At 44.4% G+C, this 21,919-nt stretch overlaps 1 protein-coding gene across 1 annotated transcript in view; it reads right to left on the reverse strand.

The window, feature by feature from the left end:
• Positions 1-19,281, reverse strand: part of MGAT4D (MGAT4 family member D) — a 109,041-nt gene extending 89,760 nt beyond the window's left edge. The window contains exon 1 of the mRNA XM_074950029.1: positions 19,077-19,281. Coding sequence (XP_074806130.1) covers positions 19,077-19,167 — 91 coding nt within the window. The 5' untranslated portion in view covers positions 19,168-19,281. The remainder of the gene's footprint in view (positions 1-19,076) is intronic.
• Positions 19,282-21,919: the final 2,638 nt, after the last annotated feature.

Raw genomic sequence — 21,919 nt, forward strand, 5'->3', positions numbered from 1 at the left:
ATATATTAGGACTTGGTGAACCACTCTGAAGATCAAAAAAATAATTTTGGGTCAGTTCTTATTCCAAAGAACAATATTTTACACTGATAGCATCTTTCATTTTGAAGGATCCCCAAGTACTTCACTAATGAATACATATTACAACACTGAAATGCAGCCATTCCTGTGGTGGAAAACAGCAACAAGCACACTGCATGCTACTTACCAGAGGAGGAAAGGAAAGTTTTAGCCAGGGACACTGGTGAAAAAGCCCTCTGCTTATGAAAACTACCATAGGATCTAATGTCAATGCAAAGCAGACAAACAGTCTTCAGTCCATACATAAAGTGATAAAAAATGCAGTACAATTTTCTCATCCCACATACGAATGATTTTACAGCTGAGGCTCTGGATCTGGACTCAGGGGATCTGGATTCTTGTCCAAATCACAGTGTTATCTGTAAGATGGGGATCATCTCCCTGCCTCACAGAGATGTTATGAGGATAGAACCAATGTTTGAGACATTCAATAGATTCATTTAAAGCTAGAAGGGACCATTAGGTCATCTAGTCTGACCTCCTATATAACACAGGTCATAGAATTTCACCCAGTTACCCCTGCATTGCACCCAATGACTTGTCCAACACTGTAGCAATGTATGCCAAAGAAAAACCTATAAACAAGAAAAAATAATTTCTTCAGATAAAAACACAGCTTAGAATAATAATTTGTTACTCTGTAAAGTCTGAATGGGACTACTCATGTGTCCATTTGCAGGACTAGGGACCAAATTAGCCACCTGGGAAATGTGCAAGGGTTTATTTTTCAGGAATTACATTATATTGGTCAGATCCCCATTAAAATCAATGCTGCTAAAGTAATTTACACTAACTCGGGATCTGGCCCTTTGTATCTGAAATATAGTGTGGCCTTTTCTCTTTTGAACAAACAGTTACTGAGATTAAGAAACAATAGTATTTATTAATAAGGCTGCAATTTAGTCACAGAGGTCATGTAAGTCACAGAATCTGTGACTTCCAAAGACCTCTGTGACTTCAGCCAGTGCCAGCTGAGCGCTGCAGAGTCCCCTGCCACCTGCAGAGACAGGGAGCTGTGGGGTACCCCCGCTGCCTGCCCCTTGCAGCTCCTGGCCACCAAAGGGGACTCCCAGAGCTCCTGGCCACCCCAGGCAGCAGGGGGGACCCTTGCGGCTTGGAGCTGCCAGTGGAGGGAGCCCTTGGAGCTCCCCGCCTACCCACAGGTGCCTAGACTCCCCATTTTGTCATGCATATTTTAGAAAAAGTCAGGGACAGGCTTCTGTGAATTTTTCATTATTGCCCGTGACCTGTCCATGACTTTTGCTAAAAATATCCATGACAAAATCTTTGCCTTATTTATTAAATTATGCAGCTCTCATCTATACTTGGATATTAGCTCAAAAAAAAAAAAAAAGTACATGGAAGTTCATGGAAATCTTTTAAAAAGTTAACAGATGTTAAATTTAGATTGTAATTTAAGATTTAAACTCAATGTATTTAATCCTCTCAATAGCAATCGGATTTATGCTCTGTCTTGGAATTTTTTTTTTTTTATTAAATATGCTTATAATCTGGCTTTGGTTACAGGATATCACCCTGGCTAATGGTTCCTGAACGTCTGACTTCTGTTTTACTCACCAATCACCTTTACCAGTTTCACATAATTTCTCACATAACATTAGTTCAAGATTATATTTGCAGCAGATCTATCTTCATAAGAAGCAAAGAAATAATAAAACAAGTATTGTATTTTGTTAATGTCCCATATATAGAACTTCTCAGTTATCACAAATTATTTGTGAGACTCATGGATTTGTCAGTTCTTTCACCGGCTCATTGCCAATCAGACAGGGATCACTAAACTTCTTGCTGAAAGTGATATCAGCACTTTCCTTCTGCCACTCATGTTTGCAGTAAGAAGACAGGAGGGGAGAGAATGAGAGTGTGTGGGGGATGTTGGGCACCCTAAAGTTTTTGAAGAGGAAGTGGGGAATTATTGGTTTTGGATAAAGGAGATTAGAAGAAAATGTATATTACTGAACCACAAAGTCTGCTGCAGGAAGTGCTAGACAGGGAGGACCAAATCTTCACCTGTTGTATACTACCGCAGCTCCACTGAAGTCAATATAGCTATGCCAATTTACACTGCTGAGGATCTGACCAGGAAACTGGAGACAGAGCAGAATGAGAAAAGAAGAGTTTAAGAAACCAGGAGGAAAGTCAGGATCAAGAAAATAAAGAATACAAATCAAAAACGTCACCAGGGAATCAGAATGCAGAGTAATTAGCAGCAAGTCACTCTACTCCATATTTTACAATGTGACTGAGATGTCTACTGAAAAAATATGCAATTTCATAGGAAAAGATTATTACTCATTCTCATAAACCTCCTTCCCATCTTAAACACTTCTTAAATTCTATTTCCTACTGGTATCCATTTGAAAAACTGTTGATATAAAAGTGGTGGTTGAAAGTTGTCTATGAAAACTATTTTTCAATGGAAAGCTAGGGTTCTGATTAACTGAAATTTTCTGCTTTCCATGGGAAATTGACTGTCAAAGAAATGAGGACTGAAAACCAAAACATTTCAGTTCTGAAATGCCACCGTGGTAACCTCATGTAATTGTAGTTCAGGTGCCTCTTGTTCCTATTCTCTTCTATGGGCCAAACTCCCCAGCTGGAGTTCATCTCCCATGATGCACCACAGGCACATGGAAGCCATAGCGCACTGCCTCCACGCAGCAAAAAGGGAGACCGTGGTGTCTCATGAAATGTGTAGTCTGACCAGGGAGCCTGGCCTATAGAGGAGAAGTGGAGTGCAATGCACCTGAGCGACAACTCCCATGAGGCCCTGCAGCAACATTTCAGAGTCAACATATTTCAGTTTTTGTCCAAAAACTGGATTTTCCATGGAAACTACCCCATCTCTCAATTTATGACCAGCTATACTTTCATTCTAATTCAGTACAGGTTAGTCTGTGGCACTTGGGATCACCACCTGTATGAGTGACTACTCCACGAAGGCAATTTCATATGACAGATGCTTAAATGTGAGGTGTGCAGCAGAAGCCTTGAGAGAAAGGATGAAAGCCCTAGATGGCACAACACCCCCAGAAGTACATGCAGTGAGACAATTGAAGAGCAGGTGGCCAGGATTCCATACACAGAATGAAATACATTTACTGTGGGAGACAGCATGACCAGTTAAAGAAGTGCCCTATACATGGACAGCATTGCAAGGATTGTGGCAAGTTGAATCATTTTAGCAGTGTGCGCAAGAGCAGAAGCAGCTCTCAGAAAGATTCAGTACAAGAGATGGATGGCTCATCAGATAGCGATGATAACATTTGAGTCCAAGAGCCAATAAGGTTCAGGCTGTTGGGACAGGAAAGCAACAAGGGATAATACCAAACGCTATGCATTCCACAATGGTAACAGGGAAATGCCATGTGCAATTTCAGCTGATAGTGTAGCCTCCTATGGAGTGATTCCTCACTGTGAATTGTACTCAAACGCATCCATTACAAAGAGCAATCCCAATTGGATAATATACAATGAGAGCATAATGGAGTCTATAGGAAAATGTAACTTCAGAGTAACTAACCTGAAAAATAACAGATGTTTGTGGCGGTGGATGGTAAGTACCACAGACCCCTTTGGGGAATACGGCCATACAAGCTGTGGATCTGATCAGGGTGCAGCATCAGAATTTTATAATTGCAGTGTAAGAATCAAAAGGAGGCCCACCAATAATGGAGAAAATTTTAAAAGCATAGGGGATGTTTCCAAAGGCGATGGGTGCCTTGAAGGAAAGCTACAACTGGAAGTGGACCCCACAGTGGAGTTTGTGTGCTTACCATGAAGGAAAATTCCAGTGCAACTGTGTAATCCAGTATGCAAGGAGCTCTAAAGTTTGCAGAGGAAAGGTATCATAGCACCCTGTAGAAGCCAGTACAGGAGGAAGGAGCTTGTGGGTGGTAAAGAAGCCGTCTGGCAACCTGTCTAGTATGCTGACAACCCTTGCATTTGGTCACTACAGAGGGCTGTGCATGTCAATGGCCATAAGTTCAACACCTGGATGTCCCAGAGAAGAATCACCCAAGCACTGGAAGGACTGCCTATGGTTGAAATAATTGCAGGATGATATCCTCACTGTAGGTGAAGGGAGTAATGATATAGAAGCTGAACAAGACCACGGCAGGAAATGACAAGCTTTTTTCCAGCAACACAAGGACAAGAACATAACACTCATTCCAGAAAAAGGTGACTCAAACAGTGTGAGGTGACATATGTCAAACATTTGCTCACAGCGGAGGGAGTGAAAGCAGATTCCAACAAGATCAAGGCAGTCAAGAGACAGGCCAGTTCCAGTGGGTGTGAAAGGGATACAGCGGTTCATAGGAACCAGAAATTTGCTGCCTCAGTTCTGTCCACACCTGGCTGCAGTAGTGGAACCCATACAACAGCTCACAAGGCAGGATGTTGAATGGGACTGGGCAAGTTCCCAACATCAAGCATGACATGCTGATCAATAATATAAGATGCCTCTGTCCTGAAGTACTACCAGCCAGGAGAGTCACTGACACTCCAGCGTGATGCATTGGAGAAAGGATTGGGTGTAACTCGTCTGCAGGAGAGCCGATAGCTTGTGCCAGCAAAGCCCTGTCAGATACTGAACAGAGGTAACACCTAGATAGAAAAAGAGCTTCTGGCTGTTGTATTTGAAGTGGAGCAATGTCATCAGTTTACCAGTGGCCAACCAGTAATCATGCAATCAGACCACAAACCTGGAAAAACTATCATGGCAAAGCCCCTTCTTAGTGTTACAAAGAGATTGCCATATATATTGATGCACCTCCACCTGTAACAGGTAGAGATCAGATATTGTCCAGGACTACTAGTATTAGCGGAGACCCTGAGCATGGCATATATATCCAGCATCAGCAAGTTGGGGGAAGGGGATCAGGATACTGAATTCATTAACATGCTGCACTATGTCCCACTTTCAACAGGAAAGCTGATGGAAATCACAGGCTACAGAAAAGGACATCCAACTCCAGGCAGTCAAGAGAACAAGAACCTAGAAAATAAAATCCAAGTGCCAGTAAAAGCCAAACTATATTTTCAAATTAAAGATGAGCTGAGCATGAAAGATGGAATCATATTTCAAGGACAGAGCTGTTGTCCCTGCATCATTATGTAAGAATGTCATGCAAAAAATACATGCCTCACACATTGGCACCAATAGCTGTCTTAGACAAACTCAAGAGTGTGTTTACTGGCCAGGAATAAGTACACACCTTCACTCTGTGACTGAAGGGTATGACACCTTCTGGTTGTGTAATAACAGTCTTCCGAAAGAGACTGTCACCACGTGATCTGCCCACCTGACCAAGGGAAAAGCTAGGGCTTATTTACCTTTAATTTAAAGCAGTACTTCATTACAGTAGATTACTATCCAAATTTTTGGGAGGCCAAGTCCCTGCCAGATACAAGAAGAAAGTCTGTGATTGGTGAACTGAAGGCCCATTTTGTGAGATATGGTGTTCTGGACACTGAATTCATCCACAACATACCCCAATTTACCTCAGAAAAATTCAAGGAATTTGCTTGCAAACGGAAATTTGACCACCACAACTCCTCCTCAGCATACCTACAGAGTAATGGTAAGATGAAATCATCTGTGCAAACAGCAAAGAGACTGTTACACAAGGCTGTTTCTTATGGTTCAGACCCCTTCTTAGCATTTTTGGCACACAGGAATACTCCATCACAAGGGTGCCAAAACAGTCCAGTGCAGACACTGAAGAGGCAAAGGACCAAAATCCCGCTCTCAACAGGAGGAGATCTGTTGCAGCCAGAAGGACGGAGACACCACTGAGAGGAGATAGTCAACAATAATAGGAAACAGGTACTAGGGTTCAACCAGTCAGTCAAGGACCTACTGGCCCTGGAGGCAGGCACTCTTGTGAGGATCCAGCCATTAGAAACATACCAGAATGCATGGACTAAAGGAGTCATGAGGTGCAATCACACCCAGGTCAAAGGAGGTGACTACACATGAGGGACAAGTGATTTAGAGGAACAGGAGACACTTATGAGCCTGCAGACACAAGACGCTGAGAGAGCCTACAGAGATCATTGCATAATGGTGAGACAGAGAACCATCCAGAGGCCAACCCCACAGGCTGGGAGGGGACTTCACAGAGAGATAGTTTGCTAGACTCAGACAGGTGACCAGGAGTCAGAGATAGGTCACTCCTGATGTAGTTGTCTGTTGAGGAGACTAAACTATCTCAAAGACCATGGAATCAACTGAGTTTCTGGTAAAGATAAAACTCCAATTTGGCTATGTTTTAGCAACTTCTCGCTGAAGGGATGGGGGTCGGACTCTGGGCATCAGTTATGGACGGAGCAGTACACAAAGTTTAATAAAGTAACACTTGTTTAAGTTAACCTGCATTCAGCTTCCTTCTTTGCTAATGAAACAGAGGGTAGGAGAAAACAGCCAACCAATCAGCACAATACAGAGAAAGTCCAGTCAAAACTCTATAAGGTTCTCTGAATATCCAGAGATCCCTGCTTTGACTGCTTCTACTTTTACCTGCTGGGATCTTTGGAAGGTTTCTCTGCAGTTTTCCCTCAAGGCCACATAGCAGGGGGAGGGGAGGCACCACCAGGGTCCTAATGACCCCAGATTTTGGGAGGTTTCCCATGCACAGTTTTGGGTCCTGAGGGGTGCTGGGACAGGGGATGGATGATCCTGGTTGGGCCCATATTTCCCCTCCCAGTGCAGCAGTCCCTGCTTTGGCTACTTCTGCTCCAATCATCTTGTAATGAAGAGGTTTTTTTCCTAATTATATGTTTTGCAATGTGTTTCTGGATACTGCTATTTAACTTCTATTTTCCATGCTCTTATCACCAAACAAGATTTTTCTAAATTTAATTCAAGTTTCCATTGTAAGATTGTATTTGATCATGGCCAGTGCATCAGGACTACATTAAAAAGCTGGTAAGGCAAAAGGAATCAGTTATGAAATTGAAGGGAGGGGAACAGAAGACAAACAAAAGAACACATGGTCTCTGTCTCTTGCTCTCTCTCACTCACTGTCTCCCTCCTTACACTTCTTTGAATGCTCCAGTGTCAGCTTAACCCAGAATGTCAACCCTGAACTGGCATTTTGGCAATTACATCAGAGTAAAGTAATTGTACATTTTATTTATTTGTTCTTTAAACTTAGAAAATAACACGAGGCGCCTGTCTGAACACCCTAGGGGCCTCTGACAAACACTTAAAAATACAATCAATCATAGAAAAACAACAACCCTATAACACACTACTAAGTAACAAGGCAGCACAAAAATAAAAATAATACCCCCTTTTTCCTCTAATCACCCCACACATATCTACTTTTTCAACAGCCCCCTAAGACTATATGACTTGCAGTGCACCATGAAAGTCAGCTGACAAACTATTTCAAACTTAGGTGGAAATGCATTCTAAAGGAAAGGCAATCTCACAGAACACCCTGCCAGAAGTCCCCTCTCTTTTATACCAAGGAGAGCCATTTCAAGAGCCTCTGCTAAGTTCCAATATGGAAGTAAGTCACAAGAAGAAGGAAGCCACTTAGGATCTTCTCTCTCAGATATTTATAGCTTTATAAGTCAATACCAACATCCTAAAAATCAACCTAGAAACCTACAGGCAGACATTGCAGGTCATGCTCACAGTCAGACACTCCACTAATCAAGCTGGGTGCTGTATTCTGCACTACTCTTAATTTCCCAATGGGTTTTAAGGTGCAGCACCCAGTAGAGCACATTACAGAGCTCTAGCCTTGAGGCACAAAAGGCATGAATTAGGGCTTGTCTGCACATACTTTGTGTATGGATTTTAACTATATTGGTTTAGAATCCAATACAGTTAGATAAGTGCAATCTCTACTGTGGACTCAGTTATACCAGTACATTTTTATTTACATAATGGTGTTTATATTGGTGTAACTGTTCACAGAAGAGGTTGCACTGATCTAACTATATCAATTTCTAAATCATTATAGATGAAGTGGTGTGAAAACTGTGTGTAAACTAGACCTTAGAGTAATGAAGTTTATGTTGAAAAGATCATAACCTCCTAACCAGAGACAAATGATAAAAAGCAACTTTGGCTTCTGCTGAAGATGATCATCCAGTGACAACTGGGAATCCAACCAAACTCCCAGGCTGCAAACAAGAGAAAGTCATTTGTAGACACACCTTCAGTGTGTGATAGCTAATTTTGGCCATATCTTATGGCTGCTTTCCCAGACCAATCAACTCTGTCTCATCTGGACTGGGCTTCAGTTAACCAATTATCTTGCATGCCCCAGTCTCCACAAGACAGTGTAAAAGGCATTCATTCGCTTGGTCTGAGTCAGAAGAGACAGAAATATAGAAGTCAGAAGACACAAAAATGGGTGTCATGAGCACATTGAAGACACCCACAACCAATGCTTCTACATTAATTCTCTTAATGACCTCATATGCACATTGAGCAGGAGGACAAGATGAAACCAATCCTGCAGAACTCTCCATAAGAGACCCTTCAGGGCAGAAGAGTAATCGTCCAAGACCACCATCTAGGATCTCCTTAAGAAGTAAGAATGGAGCCACTCAAGAGCAAGATTACCAGCTCCTGCTGAGGTCCCAAATCAGTGAACACCGCCTATAGAAGGCAACTGATAAATCTAATACTATCAGCCTAGATACTTGATTTTCATCCCTCACTAGGAAGGGAGCATCCACCAATACTGCAAGAGCAGTTTCTGTTCCATACATATTTTGGTTCTCAGATTAACAATGGTAAAGGAAATCTTGCTACTGTGAGAGTTAGCTCATCACAACCTTCTGAATAATCTTTACTACAGGAATATAACAGACCAGATTGTCAGTATGAAGCAATTTATTGATCCTGGGATGCACCAGTGCCTTGAGCAAGTTCTTAAAGGAGATGTTGACAATCTCCACCACTGGCCTTTCCTAGCCAAGATAGACATGGATCAAGAACATAGTGAATAAAGTTAGGAATAAGCAATGTTAAAAAAGGCTTTAAACTTATTAACATAGGGGCTTCAAAAAAGAAAAAAGGATGGCTTGTGGGTAAGGCACCAGAATAGGACTAAGGAAATCTGGATTCAATTTCCAGCTCTGCCCCAGATTTCCTGTGTGACGGTGAGCAAGTCCCTCTATCTGTAGAACTGGGAAAATAATACTTCCCCACTTCACAGGATGGGGAGATAAAGTAATTAATGTTTCTAAGGTATACAGCAGTTTGAAACTAAAGAAGAAAAAGGGTGCGCTGCTATTGCAAATAGATCATGTATAAATGAGTAGGTCTAACTATTAATAAGTATTTGCTTTTTTTTAAGGCTCTACTTAGAATTACACTAGTTGTTTCCAAATGTTAACAGAATTTCTTGGAAAGAGCAGTGAGAGAGTCTTCTGTGCTCACAACTCAATCTGTTCATGCAGGGGCTGTGACCATGCCTTGCACAGGAAGAACAAGGGGATGGGAAGCTCTTCATACATTCTTCCTCCCATGAATCACTACAAAAGCCAGCTTCAATCTGGCCCTGCATATTTAGGGCACAATCCTGCTCCTGCTGAAGGCAAGAGCAAAAACTTCACACTGGAATCAGGCCTTACGCACAGCACAGTAAATCACATATTCACAAGACTGCACAACTACAGAATTTCTGCAGCCTTGGGTGCAAACTTTGGCATTTAATTTTTGATTTTGAGTACCATCTCCACTTTGGAGTCCTCAAAACCCTGTGGGTCAGTTCAGGTGACTAAATGTGTAATAGTGCCCCTATTTAGGGCTCAGTCCTGCATGTGCCAAAAGCCTCCCATGCTGACTGCTCTCAGTTTCCACTGAAGCCTATTTGGAGAGTATTCAACACTCTGTAGGAGTGGCCTTTTAGAGGCCTAGATATGAATACTGGGCTTCACTTCACATAAATCAGAATTAATGCCTATTTATCAAAATGAGAATGAGAAGATGCAAGACACACTGAAAGCCTGACAATTAATTTTGCCACTGTTTTAATTGAAACTTTGGGCCAGATATTGCAACTTCATCTGCAGAGATGTCTACACTCATACAGAGCTCCATGAAAATGGGCGGAAATTCAGTGGGGTTCTGCATGGGTGCAATTGCAGGATCAAGGCTTCGTCTGCTAAAATAATATACAAGAGAGCTCATGTAAGTTTCTAGACTTTCTCGGTAAACAGCTGTTTGTGTTACTATGTACACCACATTATTTCAATTGTAAGCATCAAGAATTCATCAAAAATCAGATTTTCTTATTTCAGCAAGATATTTAAAGCCTGAAAACCAGAGAAGTCCCTTTTCTGATGATAAATCTTGTGAAATTGTGAGACTGTTACATGCTTGGCTCATAAAAGATTAATATTTACTAACATGACATTAAGCATTTTTTAAAATTATCTACTAACTTATGAGTTACTTCTGTGAATTTGGATTTATATTTATGGTTCCTGAAAAGTCTCAATTTTTTTTTCCAGATTATCTTTTTTAATATCTGTATATTACTGTTTTTAAGGCCAAATATACATATTTATTCTCATGTTTATATTCTTGTGACTTCACATTTTAGCTTATTTTTTCCCTAGTTTCCTATCAATGTTTATTAGTACTTCACCCGGACACAATTTTCTGAAAATGTAGGTTAACAGGGCAGTAGCACATATGTAAATCAACATGGACAAGTCTAATCCTGCAACCTTTATGAACTACTGAATGGAACTAGGACTACTCATGTGAGGTGAAAGCCTGCTTATCATTATCATGGAAAAGGCTAGAAACTTTAGGACAAATTTTGCTGTTACACCCATATAATCCATTGAACCCATTGTGATTCCCTCTGATAACTGATTATAGTAAAAAATGGCACCACCTCATTCAAAAGATATGCTCCCTGATTGTAATTAAAGCTATGTCTGCTTACTTTAATAAAAATCTTATTTCTGTTCCTATCTTTTACTGTTGTAAGCATTGCAGAGATAATGCAACTATGAAGGAAAGAGTTGAATTCTATGCCTTCTCACACATCAATAATAGAGCTGGTCAGAGAAACTCTGACAAAAAACCATATTCCATCAGAATATGTGGTTCCATCTAAATCTAAACACTTTGTGAAATCAAGTGATTTCACAGGAATTTTGTTTTGAAAGAAAGTCAGAAAAAAATTCTGACAACATCAAACATCAGGGTTTTGACATTTTTGGAACCAAGTATTTTTAAAACATCAAAATGAAACACAAAACAAAAAAGTTCTGAATTTTCCTTGTGGAGAATTTCTAAAATTTACTATTTTCATTCCAGTTCAGAATGAAGACAAATTTCAAAACCTTTGCGAAACAGAATGTCTGTCCTACACATAGCAGTAATCGGCAATTGGTTATTAAATCAGTCACGTCTATGTAAACCCACTTAAGATAACTGGGATGCACAGGTGTCATGGGGGCATAATCAGAAGAGAGCAGGATGTAACAGAGAGCAGATTTTATCCTGTGGGATGTTTAGCAGTGGTTTTATGCAAAAAGGAAAGAATTCAGGTTTGTTTTTAGAATCGCAGGTAGCGTATATATAGTTTCAGCTTTTGACGTCATCCTGAGGTCAAAGCATGGTGCTGTAACACGAGGAGTCTGAACTTAAAGGAGGAAAGAAAACAAAATATGGAAAGCCTAAGGTTCTCATCCTGCCATTACCTCCACATGGGCAGACTCCCACTGACATGCAAGGCTCATGCAGGCTCAGGAGTCTGCTTACACGGACACTAATCCACCTCCACTGTGGTAGCATGAACAGGTCTAATCAATCAATCGTGTCCAGGCCCTCCATGATGAGAAATAAGAGTTATAGCTAAGGAAACTAATTTTCTCTTTAACCAGTCTTCCGTGGTTTACTGTTTATCATCTCCCACCTGAATATGCAATTCCAAACACAGATTTTCAAAAATTCCTGGGAAATATATTGTAAGCAGGGTCTGATTGAGTTCTCCCCTGACATTAAGTGATGAACTGAGGGAAGAGACTTTAGGAGCACACTATTTGCATGGACACACCTACTCTGCTGAGACGTTCAGCAGACAGAGCTGCATTGCCAAAGTGATCAATTTTGGCTGGTTTTGGGTTACAATTTATTTTAGTAACTCTTTCCTTAACCTGTGTATTAGATCATTTTAACAATAGCTTTAATAAAAATGCTTGAAATTGAATGCATGGACAATGAAATTTGTTATCCCTATTGTAGGAGTAAAGGGCAGCAGAACTGAAGCCCTCATTGAGGGGGTCACCCTAAAGTGAACCACATTCGCTAAGCCGGGGGTAGAAATGCCAAATCCAGTGAAGATGAGAGCAGGTAGGGACAGGTGTTTGTACCTGATAGTGTGATTCTGCCTAACAAGACCTAGATACCATTTGACTTTCCTGTATCCCATGTTTAAAGACAAAGCTGACTGAACTCATTTGAGAGTCCTTGTTTCTGTTCAGTGATTATCAGAGCTGAAACTGTTGATAAGCAGATCTAGGGGCTAAGACTTAGACCTACCATGGGGACAGTGTAGCATTGCAGTGAAAGACAATGAAGAGACAAAAAGAAAAGGAGTACTTGTGGCACCTTAGAGACTAACAGATTTATCTGAGCATAAGCTTTCGTGAGCTACAGCTCACTTCATCCTTACCTGATCGCTCTCTTTACAGTGTGTATGGTAACACCCATTGTTTCATGTCCTCTGTGTATATAAATCTCCCCACTGTATTTTCCACTGAATGCATCTGATGAAGTGAGCTGTAGCTCACGAAAGCTTATGCTCAAATAAATTTGTTAGTCTCTAAGGTGCCACAAATACACCTTTTCTTTTTGCGGATACAGACTAACACGGCTGCTACTCTGAAATGAAGAGACAGTTTTTCTGCTACCCAGAGATATCACTAAGAGCTGGGTTAACTGGTGCAACCTCAGAAGTGGCATCACAGAAGTGCAGTGAGAAAAGCAGCAACAGCTGAGATAACAGCACTAGCGAGCATCCTGTGGTGGAATCAGTGTTGAGTGGCGACAGAGATAAGAGCTGCAATGAGCTACTTGCAGAGACAATGGCAGTAAAGGTGGCATAGCTTGACCCCGCCTGGGTTCATCTACTACCTCAGAGAACCCACCTCTGAACTCTGGGTCTTTGCTGACCGGGGGGACAACCACTGTGAGTGGGGTGCGCAGAGGGGACAGGGAGTGGTACATTAAAGGAACATTCATCAGATTTTCACACTGCAAGGTCAGAAAGTGAGGCAAAGGACATTGCCAAACGTATTGTGGGGTGGGTGTTTGCTTATGGTTACATGCTTCTGTACTGTGGTTATAGTGTTTTCCCAATTAATGCTTGGTTCCCTTTCAGTAATCAGTGCTTGTGAGTGGGGAAATATTGCCTCTTAGAGGTGGACAGGGGTGGTGTATAGTTTTCCCAGATCACTGGGTGGGGGCTTGAGCTGTTTTGCATTGTTAAGAGGAACCCCTAGATATTGAACCTGGCCCTTGCTGCTGCTGATTCCACCTGGCAGGAAGGTTATATATATTAAAAAAACTTCCGAGGACCCTAATCATAGGGCTCTACGGCAAAGTAATCCAGAGATGATTTAGGACCAGACTGAGCTCTAGCCCTACATGAAGCCTCTCTCCCTTGTGTCATTGCACAGGAGCAGAGGTGGATTTACAGTGAAACAGAGGGTGCCCTGGCATGGGGCCCCCCAATGACAGGGGCCCCTGGGCCAGGCAGCTGCGGGGGCAGAAGCTTGGTCCTGCCAGCTCCTGGGGCTCCTGCTGCAGGCTCCGCCCCCACCAGCAGCCAACCTCTCCCCTCCCCCGCCTCTTCTCCACCTCCTCCCCCGAGCGTGCCGCATTCCCACCCCTTCCCCTTCCCTCCAGTGCTTCCCCCACTGCCGAACAGCTGTTTGCCAGTGCTCAGGTTGCTCTGGGAGGGAAAGGCGGAGCCGCAGGGCGCTCAGGGGAGGAGGCAGAGAAGAGGCGGGGGCGGGGCCTTGGGGAAGGAGGTGGAATCGGGGCAGGGCGGAGCAGAGGTGGGACCCCAGACTCTCCCTGCACATACCTCCCCCCCAGCCCCCTGCCATGAGCCGCTCAAGGCAGGAGACTGGGAGCACCCCAGGACCCCAGCCCACACCTCCAGTCCCCTGTCCTGACTCCTGCACACCCCTGCCCTCCCTGACTCCTGCACCCCCACCCTGAGCACCAAACGGGAGCTCCTGCACCCCCCACATTCCCACCTACACCCCACGCACCAAATGGGAGCTGCCCCAGGTAAGCGTTCCACACCCCAACCTCCTGGCCCAACCCTGAGCCCCCTCCCTCATTCTAGCTCCTGGCCAGGCCCTACATGCCAACCCCCAGCTCACTCCTGCACCCTAACTCTCTCCCAGACCTTGCACCCTCAGCCCTGAGTCCTGCACCCCCCTCACACCCACCCAGCCCCCTGACCCCTGCACCCCCTCATACATCCCCAGCCTTGACTCCTGCATCCCCTCAAACATCCCCAGCCACCTGCCCTTCCTGAGTCCTGCACCCCCCACATCCCCAGCCCCCTGCCCACCCTACGCGCGCACACACACACACACATCCCCATCTTCATCCCTCACACCAAACGGGAGCTGCCCCAGGTAAGCACTCCACACCCCAACCTCCTGTCCCAGCCCTGAGCCCCCTCCTGCACCATAAGTCCTAGCCAGACCCTGCACCCCAATGCTTTTTTACATTTTTTTTTAATAAAGCACTCTTATCCAAAGCGCTTTACAATCGTTAGCTAATGGTACAAACAATATTTGGAAAGACCATTACGTGGTCCGCCGAGACCCTCAGCAATTTTCAAGTGGTCTGTGGAAAAATAAGTTAGACTACAAAAACAATCAGGGTACCTCACTTTATTTTCATTTACTTCCTATTACTTATAGGAGGAGGATGAAGAAAAAAAGAATGAAAAACAGGGGGAAGGGGAGGAAATAAGAGAGAATGTTCTTTTTCTTGGCTGAGTCCCAAGGAGGGACCCCAAAAATGAAGCTGAGCACAGGGCCCCAGGAACTCTCTGCCACTGTACAGGAGCTGGGCCCAACAAGAGTCCAGGATAGCATCTCCAGTTACTATAATCATGATTTGAGTTATGTAAACATAATTATCAGGTTACACACCCAGTTGTATCAATTAGCTAATAAGTTAATATTAATGAAAACTCCATACAAATACATACACATATAGCTCAGGGATGGGAGGGATGTTGCCATTTCCCTGCCTCTGATAGGGTTCATCCACTCTCAACATTGTTAAACAATACCTACCAGAGGAATCTCATCTCTGGAATGCTCTAAAATGACACCTGAAGAGTAATTTTTTGACTTTGCAATCCAGATTGCAGCAGGAGTCAGGTATTTTAAAAAAATACCTAGGAGAAGATACTTTCCTTACAAGCTCTTTATCCCTTTCATCATCCTTTTCAAATTACACCCACTGAACACTTTGCTGTACTATCAACATATTAAGTATATTTTTCAGGAACAAAATATAAATCTTTCCAGTGAAGTAAACATAATATAAACTCATTTGCCAAGTGCTTTTGTCTCCTCCCTGACTTATGATTGAGCTTTTTTTTAAATGAAAAAAATAAATGAGATTTTCTATTTCCTCACCCTCCTCTCTCAAGCCCATGTACCTGTGTGATTTATCATGGACTGAGAGGCAACACTGAAGACAAAGACTAAATCAGACTCCATACCTAACTGTGAAAGAACCTTGTTGAAATATGAGGAGCTGATCTCTATATAAATATTAGTTATTACATTGTTTTCCCAATTTTGAACCCATATCAGATGTAATTACATAGGGCAGTTATTTTATCTGGGAGTGGAGTTACACAATCAGGTTGGACTATGTTACAATGAATCACCTCCATTTTGGCCCTAACACACTTTTCTACCCTTAACATGCACACATACCTGCTTCAGAGACACATCATGCCTTAGGTTGGATAGGAACCAAAAAGGCTCAGAGCAAAAAGAGTCCAGCATGTGGAACAGGCACTGCTACACAGTGAAACCTGCTTACTCATTGATAGCAGCCTGTGTGTACAGTGCTCTAGGCTAGGGGATACTTAAAGAGTAGTCATGTCACCAAACAGGATTGAGCCCATAATGTCTGATTCACTGGAGACAGGGAGATTACTTACTCCATAAGTAAATACTTCCAAGCTTCCTTGGCACAATGAACTGAGTGTACAAAAGTCATCACTTTTGCTTACAGAAGTTATTTATAAAAGCAGGTGAAAAACTTTATCTGGCTTTGTAATGAAATTATCCCATTAAACCACAGACACTATAGGCCTGTGCCTAGGGGCCCAGCTCCTGGTGACTACATCACAGAGAGTCTTCATTATTGAAAAAGTAAGTTTCTAACTTCATGATTGTAAAGCAAAGTATGTAAAGAAGACATGAACTGGGCATAAGTGATGTAGTGACACCTGCCTGAGGACTTGTCTTCACTGCACTGTGATCCACATTTGGGTTAACTTCTCTCAAATTAGCCTAGCTTAAAGAAGAGCAGTCACACTGCAATACAAGACTCAAGCTGCACAGAGTGACTGTATTAACAGCACAGAGTAGTTGAGTCCCCCCATATTACTAGCTCAAACAGCAGCAGCACTTAGGCATCACTTTACTCCATACTCTCTGATGGGCCACAGCGAGCTCAAAGCACTTCTGAGCTAGAGATTTTGTGTGTGCGCATAGGAGTCAGGTTAGGTACAACACAAATACTAACACTGCAGACCACCAGTGGAACAATTGCTCTGAGGGATGTACAGTACACTCAGTATCTGTATGGGGAAATAATTGCAAGACCATGGGTATGTCCGTGTGATGTTTTTGCCAGGGACAGAACAGGAATGGAGTCTTAGAACTTAGTACGTAATCTAGCTAGATATGTGTTAGATTCTGTTTGTTTAAATGGCTGAGAAAATAAGCTGTGCTGAATGGAATGGATATTCCTGTTTTTGTGTCCTTCTGTAACTTAAGGTTTTGCTTAGAGGGATTCTCTATGTTTTGAATCTAATTACCCTGTAAGGTATTTACCATCCTGATTTTACAGAGGTGATTCTTTTTTACTTTTTCTTCTATTAAAATTCTTCTTTTAAGAAACTGAATGCTTTTTTCATTGTTCTTAAGATTCAAGGGTTTGGGTCTGTGGTCACCTATGCAAATTGGTGACGATTTTTATCAAACCTTCCCCAGAAAAAAGGGGGTAAGATTTGGGAGGATTTTGGGGGGAAAGATGTTTCGAAACGAACTCTTTCCTAATAATAATAATAATACCAGTGTTAGACAGCGAAAGTCCAAGGGCAAAGGGTAAAATAGTTTGTACCTTGGGGAAGTTTTAACCTAAGCTGGTAAAAGTAAGCTTAGGAGGTTTTCATGCAGGTCCCCACATCTGTACCCTAGCGTTCAGAGTGGGGAAGGAACCTTGACAACAGTGTTAGACACTAACACAAGATCCTGCTGCCCAAGAATCAGCAAGTAAAACAGACTAGATCAGTTTCAGTGTCCCAGATGAATAAAATATAAAGATCAATTTTTAAAAATCATCATAATAGATATGTAAAAGTCTTACCATATCACCAACTCCATTCCTGTTCTTTCCATTTTAATATCAGGGTGTTGTTAATTATATTGACAAGAATTTTCTTAAATATAATTTTCACCTGAAAGTATGATCCAGGACCCTAACCTGCAAAACACTTATGTAGACGTTTAACTTTACTCACTTGGGTCCTGATCCTGCAAAGAGTTACAATCATGCTTAAACTTTATGTACTGTAGTGCCACTGACTTCAATTTTGTGTTTTAATTGAAACATTCTCTTGCTGTGTTTATTTCAATGGACTGCACACGGTGCACAAATTTAAGCACGTTTTAGTCTTCACAGAATTAGGATCTTGAGTAGTCCCATCTATAAAACTGGTCATGTGAGTAAATTTGCATACCTGCATAAGTATTTGCAAGATAAGGTTCTAAAACACAGAAGGCTGGATCCTGAAGCATTGAAGTCAACAGAAGTTTTGCAATAGATTAGTGGGAGCAGGACTGGGCTATGACCCCACTATAAAACGTGGGATCTCTCTACTGACTTCCATTTATACTAGTTTAAGTGAGGATAAACAGTTCCAGATAATTCAATGCAGACTGTGCAATACAAACATTTCCTAAACAGCTACTGGTTAGGAGCTACCTTCCTGTGTGGTCTCTTAAAAAGTTTTTTTTCTTGCCTTAATTTGAGGACAATAATTAACCAGTATACATGCTCTTATTCTGGGAAATGTGAATATTTCTCGACAGGGTGAGATTATTATAAATTGTAACACCTCAGAAATCCTGTGTGTAACCCTTACCATCCCAAGTATGTAGGGATGTGATAATTATAAAGGTGGAAGGTAGTAAGACATAAAGGCTTGATTTTTCAGAAGTGCTGAACCCCCCATGAAGTCAATGGGAACTGAAGGTGCTCAGCACCTCTGAATACCAGGCCGGAGGTAGCTCCTGCCCCGGACAGGAGCAGATCACAGCCAATGGATTAAAACAGCATTTTAATCTGAAATGCTACTTCGTGCCCCAAGATATTTTTGAAGCATCAGCTGCCTGCTACCGAAGGTTTCCCCGTGGGTGGCCGGAGTAGCCCCAGGACCGCTACTGTTCACCCAGCTCCCGGCCCGGGGCCATGTCAGCAGCCCGGGGAGGACAGAGCGACACCTGCGGCTCCCTCCTGCCCCAGTGCAGCGAGGGGCCGGGCTGGGGGCCCGGGGTTGTGGCCGACAGCGCCCAGCGGGGAGGGGAGCTGGGCAGGTGCAGAAGGCGGCGGCCGTTGGGAGGTGACTCCCCCGGCACCTGAGGGGGACCCCGGCGCGAGGGCGGCGGTTGGCAGCCCCGAGGGCTCGCGCCCCGGCGGCTCTCACCTCCGCTCCTGCTCCAGGCGGTGAAGCAGACAAAGGAGAAGGCGGCGCTGAGGCACAGAAATGTCACGATGCTGCCGGGCTTGAGCCTCATCTCCCCGCATGCCCCAGCAGCAGCAGCAGCCGCCTCTCCTCCAGCGACCCTGCGCCCGCGCTGGCCCCACGGCTCCCAGCGCTCCCCCGACCGCCCGCGGAGGCTCGGCCGCCCGCGGCCACGCCCGCCCCGGCAAGTCCGCCCTCCTTGAACTCGCCCCGTCGGCGGCGCCCACCTGGCAGGGCACGGCCGCCCCCGCCCTCTAGCGCGCTCCCCCTGGCGGCGCTGCTGCGGCAGCCGCTCCGCTCCACGCTTCCTCCAGCCCCTCGCCTCTCCCGGGAGCCCCCAGCCGCGCCCTGTTCTGCTCCGAGGGGCTCGGGGGCCGGCGTGGGACAGCGCTCCTCCCCTCCCCGCCCCCCTGCAGCTAGCAAGGCTGCAATTCCACCTCCCGCCCTGCCCCATGGCCAGGCACACACTAGCGGCCCTGGCTTCCCAGTGCTATGCCGGGTCACCAGACGTGCTGCCGCCTCCCCGGCTGCGCTTCTCCAACTCGGGAGCGCAAGAGGCCGCGGAGCCGGTCAGCGCTGTCCTGGAGGAGGAAGCGTACAGTCAGCCCGCGAGATCAGCGTGGGCTCCCCCGCGCCTGGTCCCTATTTACTGCATCGGAGAGCTGTATTCTTCCGTGCGAACCAGGATCTCCCTCACACCACAAAAGGGACAGGTGTCAGGGATAGGAATGAACCACGCCACGTACACAACCATGCTCACGGCTCCCAAAGGAGACAAAATAATATCTTTTATTGGCCCAACTGCTGTTGGTGAGAGAGACAAGCTTTCCAGCTACACACAGCTCTTCTTCAAGTAGCTGGAAAGCTTGTCTCTCTCACCAATAGAAGTTGGGCCAATAAAAGATACCTTGTCTCTCTAATATCTCTCTAATATCTAACCCTGGAGTTGACAGGGCTATAACACCACTGCATATAAACTCCCAAAGAGGCAAATATTGGACAAGTACTAACCTGACTATTCACTCAACTGCAGAAACCCTGTAATCTTCCCCAAGCTCTGCTGACAAATTCCTGGGACTTGAACCCCATCCTAGCTGCAGAAACTCTCTCCACAATCTCCCACTGACACAAGTGCCTGGTCCAAATCTCTTCCCCACTACAGAAACCTTCATGACTTGAAGGAGTACTTTTGGCACCTTAGAGACTAACCAATTTATTTGAGCATAATCATGAAAGCTTATGCTCAAATAAATTGGTTAGTCTCTAAGGTGCCACAAGTACTCCTTTTCTTTTTGCGAATACAGACTAACAAGGCTGCTACTCTGAAACCTTCATGACCTGGTACATTTATTTAAATGTGTGCTGTTTGCCACACAAGTCAAAATACCATAATTGTGTATCCAGCCCTCTACAAACACATAGAAAATATCAATACCGCTATTGTATTTGGATTTGAATGAACAATCCTTATTTCATGTTAAAAATATGCTTACCACTGTTCCATAAGTGCACCAGAACTCTAACGTTCTCTCTTTTTTTTTTTTAAAAAAAAAGGAAAATTAGGTACACAAAACTGGGTTAATGTAATTAGAATTTAAAGGTCTAGACACATCAGTGACATTTCTCCCCATCTAACTCAGTTCTCTTATAACATATGCATAAATATTAAGATATACGTTTACCTCTATCCATATGCGCAAACCCTTCTGTCATTGTACAGTACCTAGCACACAAACACATAAGAGAACTGCCCAAAATCTTTATCTATATGTACTTATAATACGGCCAAGTTACAGTGGCAATGGGAACCTTAAATTTGGAGCTTCGCAGTTTTCACTGAGACCTTAAATTTTAATTGAACCATATTAGTTTAAGTCTAATTTATATAGTGAGAAAGGCCCCTCCTAATCTTCCTTTACACCTTAACAATGGGTGATCTTACCCCTCACATGGCTTTGACAACTCTATTTTCACCAGTTACTCACAAATCTCTCTCTCCACTCTGGATCAGTCTTCCGCAGTCCAATCCCAGATCTTTGCCTGTCTTTCTTACCAGAGGTGGATTTACAATGAAACACACAGTGCCCTGGCACGGGGCCCCCCAACTACAGGGGGCCCAAGGGCTAGGGAGCCCAGCACCATCCAGCACCCACTGCGGGGGGACCATGATGGGGCAGAAGCTTTGGGGGAGAGCAGGGAGGGAGCCGTTTAAGAGCTGTGCTGGAGGCACAGTGTGCGGTGCATTCTCCCAGCTGGTGAGCTGGGCTCCTGCTGCCTCCCAGGGCTTCTGCTGCTGGCTCGTGCTGGCGGCCAGGTGAGGCAGACAGGTGAGGGGCCAGCTGGGGGCATGCTGTAGGGGAAGCGGGTGCACTCCCCTGGTGGGGCGTCCGTCTGCACCTGTCCTGCTGCCCTGCTCCTCTGGACGCCAGGCAGTGCAGGTGCAGTCCCTGGCATGCACTGCTGCTGGCAGCTTCTGGAAAAAGGCCAGGGGAAGGGAGCGTGTCTCAGCTCTCACATGCTGCTGCCACCACAGCTCCCTTTGGCAGCGAACAGGAGCAGCAGTGGGGCAGGGACAGGTCCACCAGCCAGCCAGGTAAGGTAACCCAGCGGCCACGACTGGGACTGCCCCAGCATTGAGCCCTTCCGCCCTGTGCACTTCCCCCTACACACACACACATACCCCCCAGCCACCTGCCCTTACTCCTGCACCCCACACACCCAGCCTCACCCACATCCCCTACCCTGACTCCTGCAGCCCCTCATTCCCACCCCCACCCTGAGCATCAAGCAGGAGCTTCTGCATG

This window comes from Natator depressus, chromosome 4 (genome assembly GCF_965152275.1).
Source record: "Natator depressus isolate rNatDep1 chromosome 4, rNatDep2.hap1, whole genome shotgun sequence".
In the NCBI taxonomy this organism is placed as follows: domain Eukaryota; kingdom Metazoa; phylum Chordata; order Testudines; family Cheloniidae; genus Natator; species Natator depressus.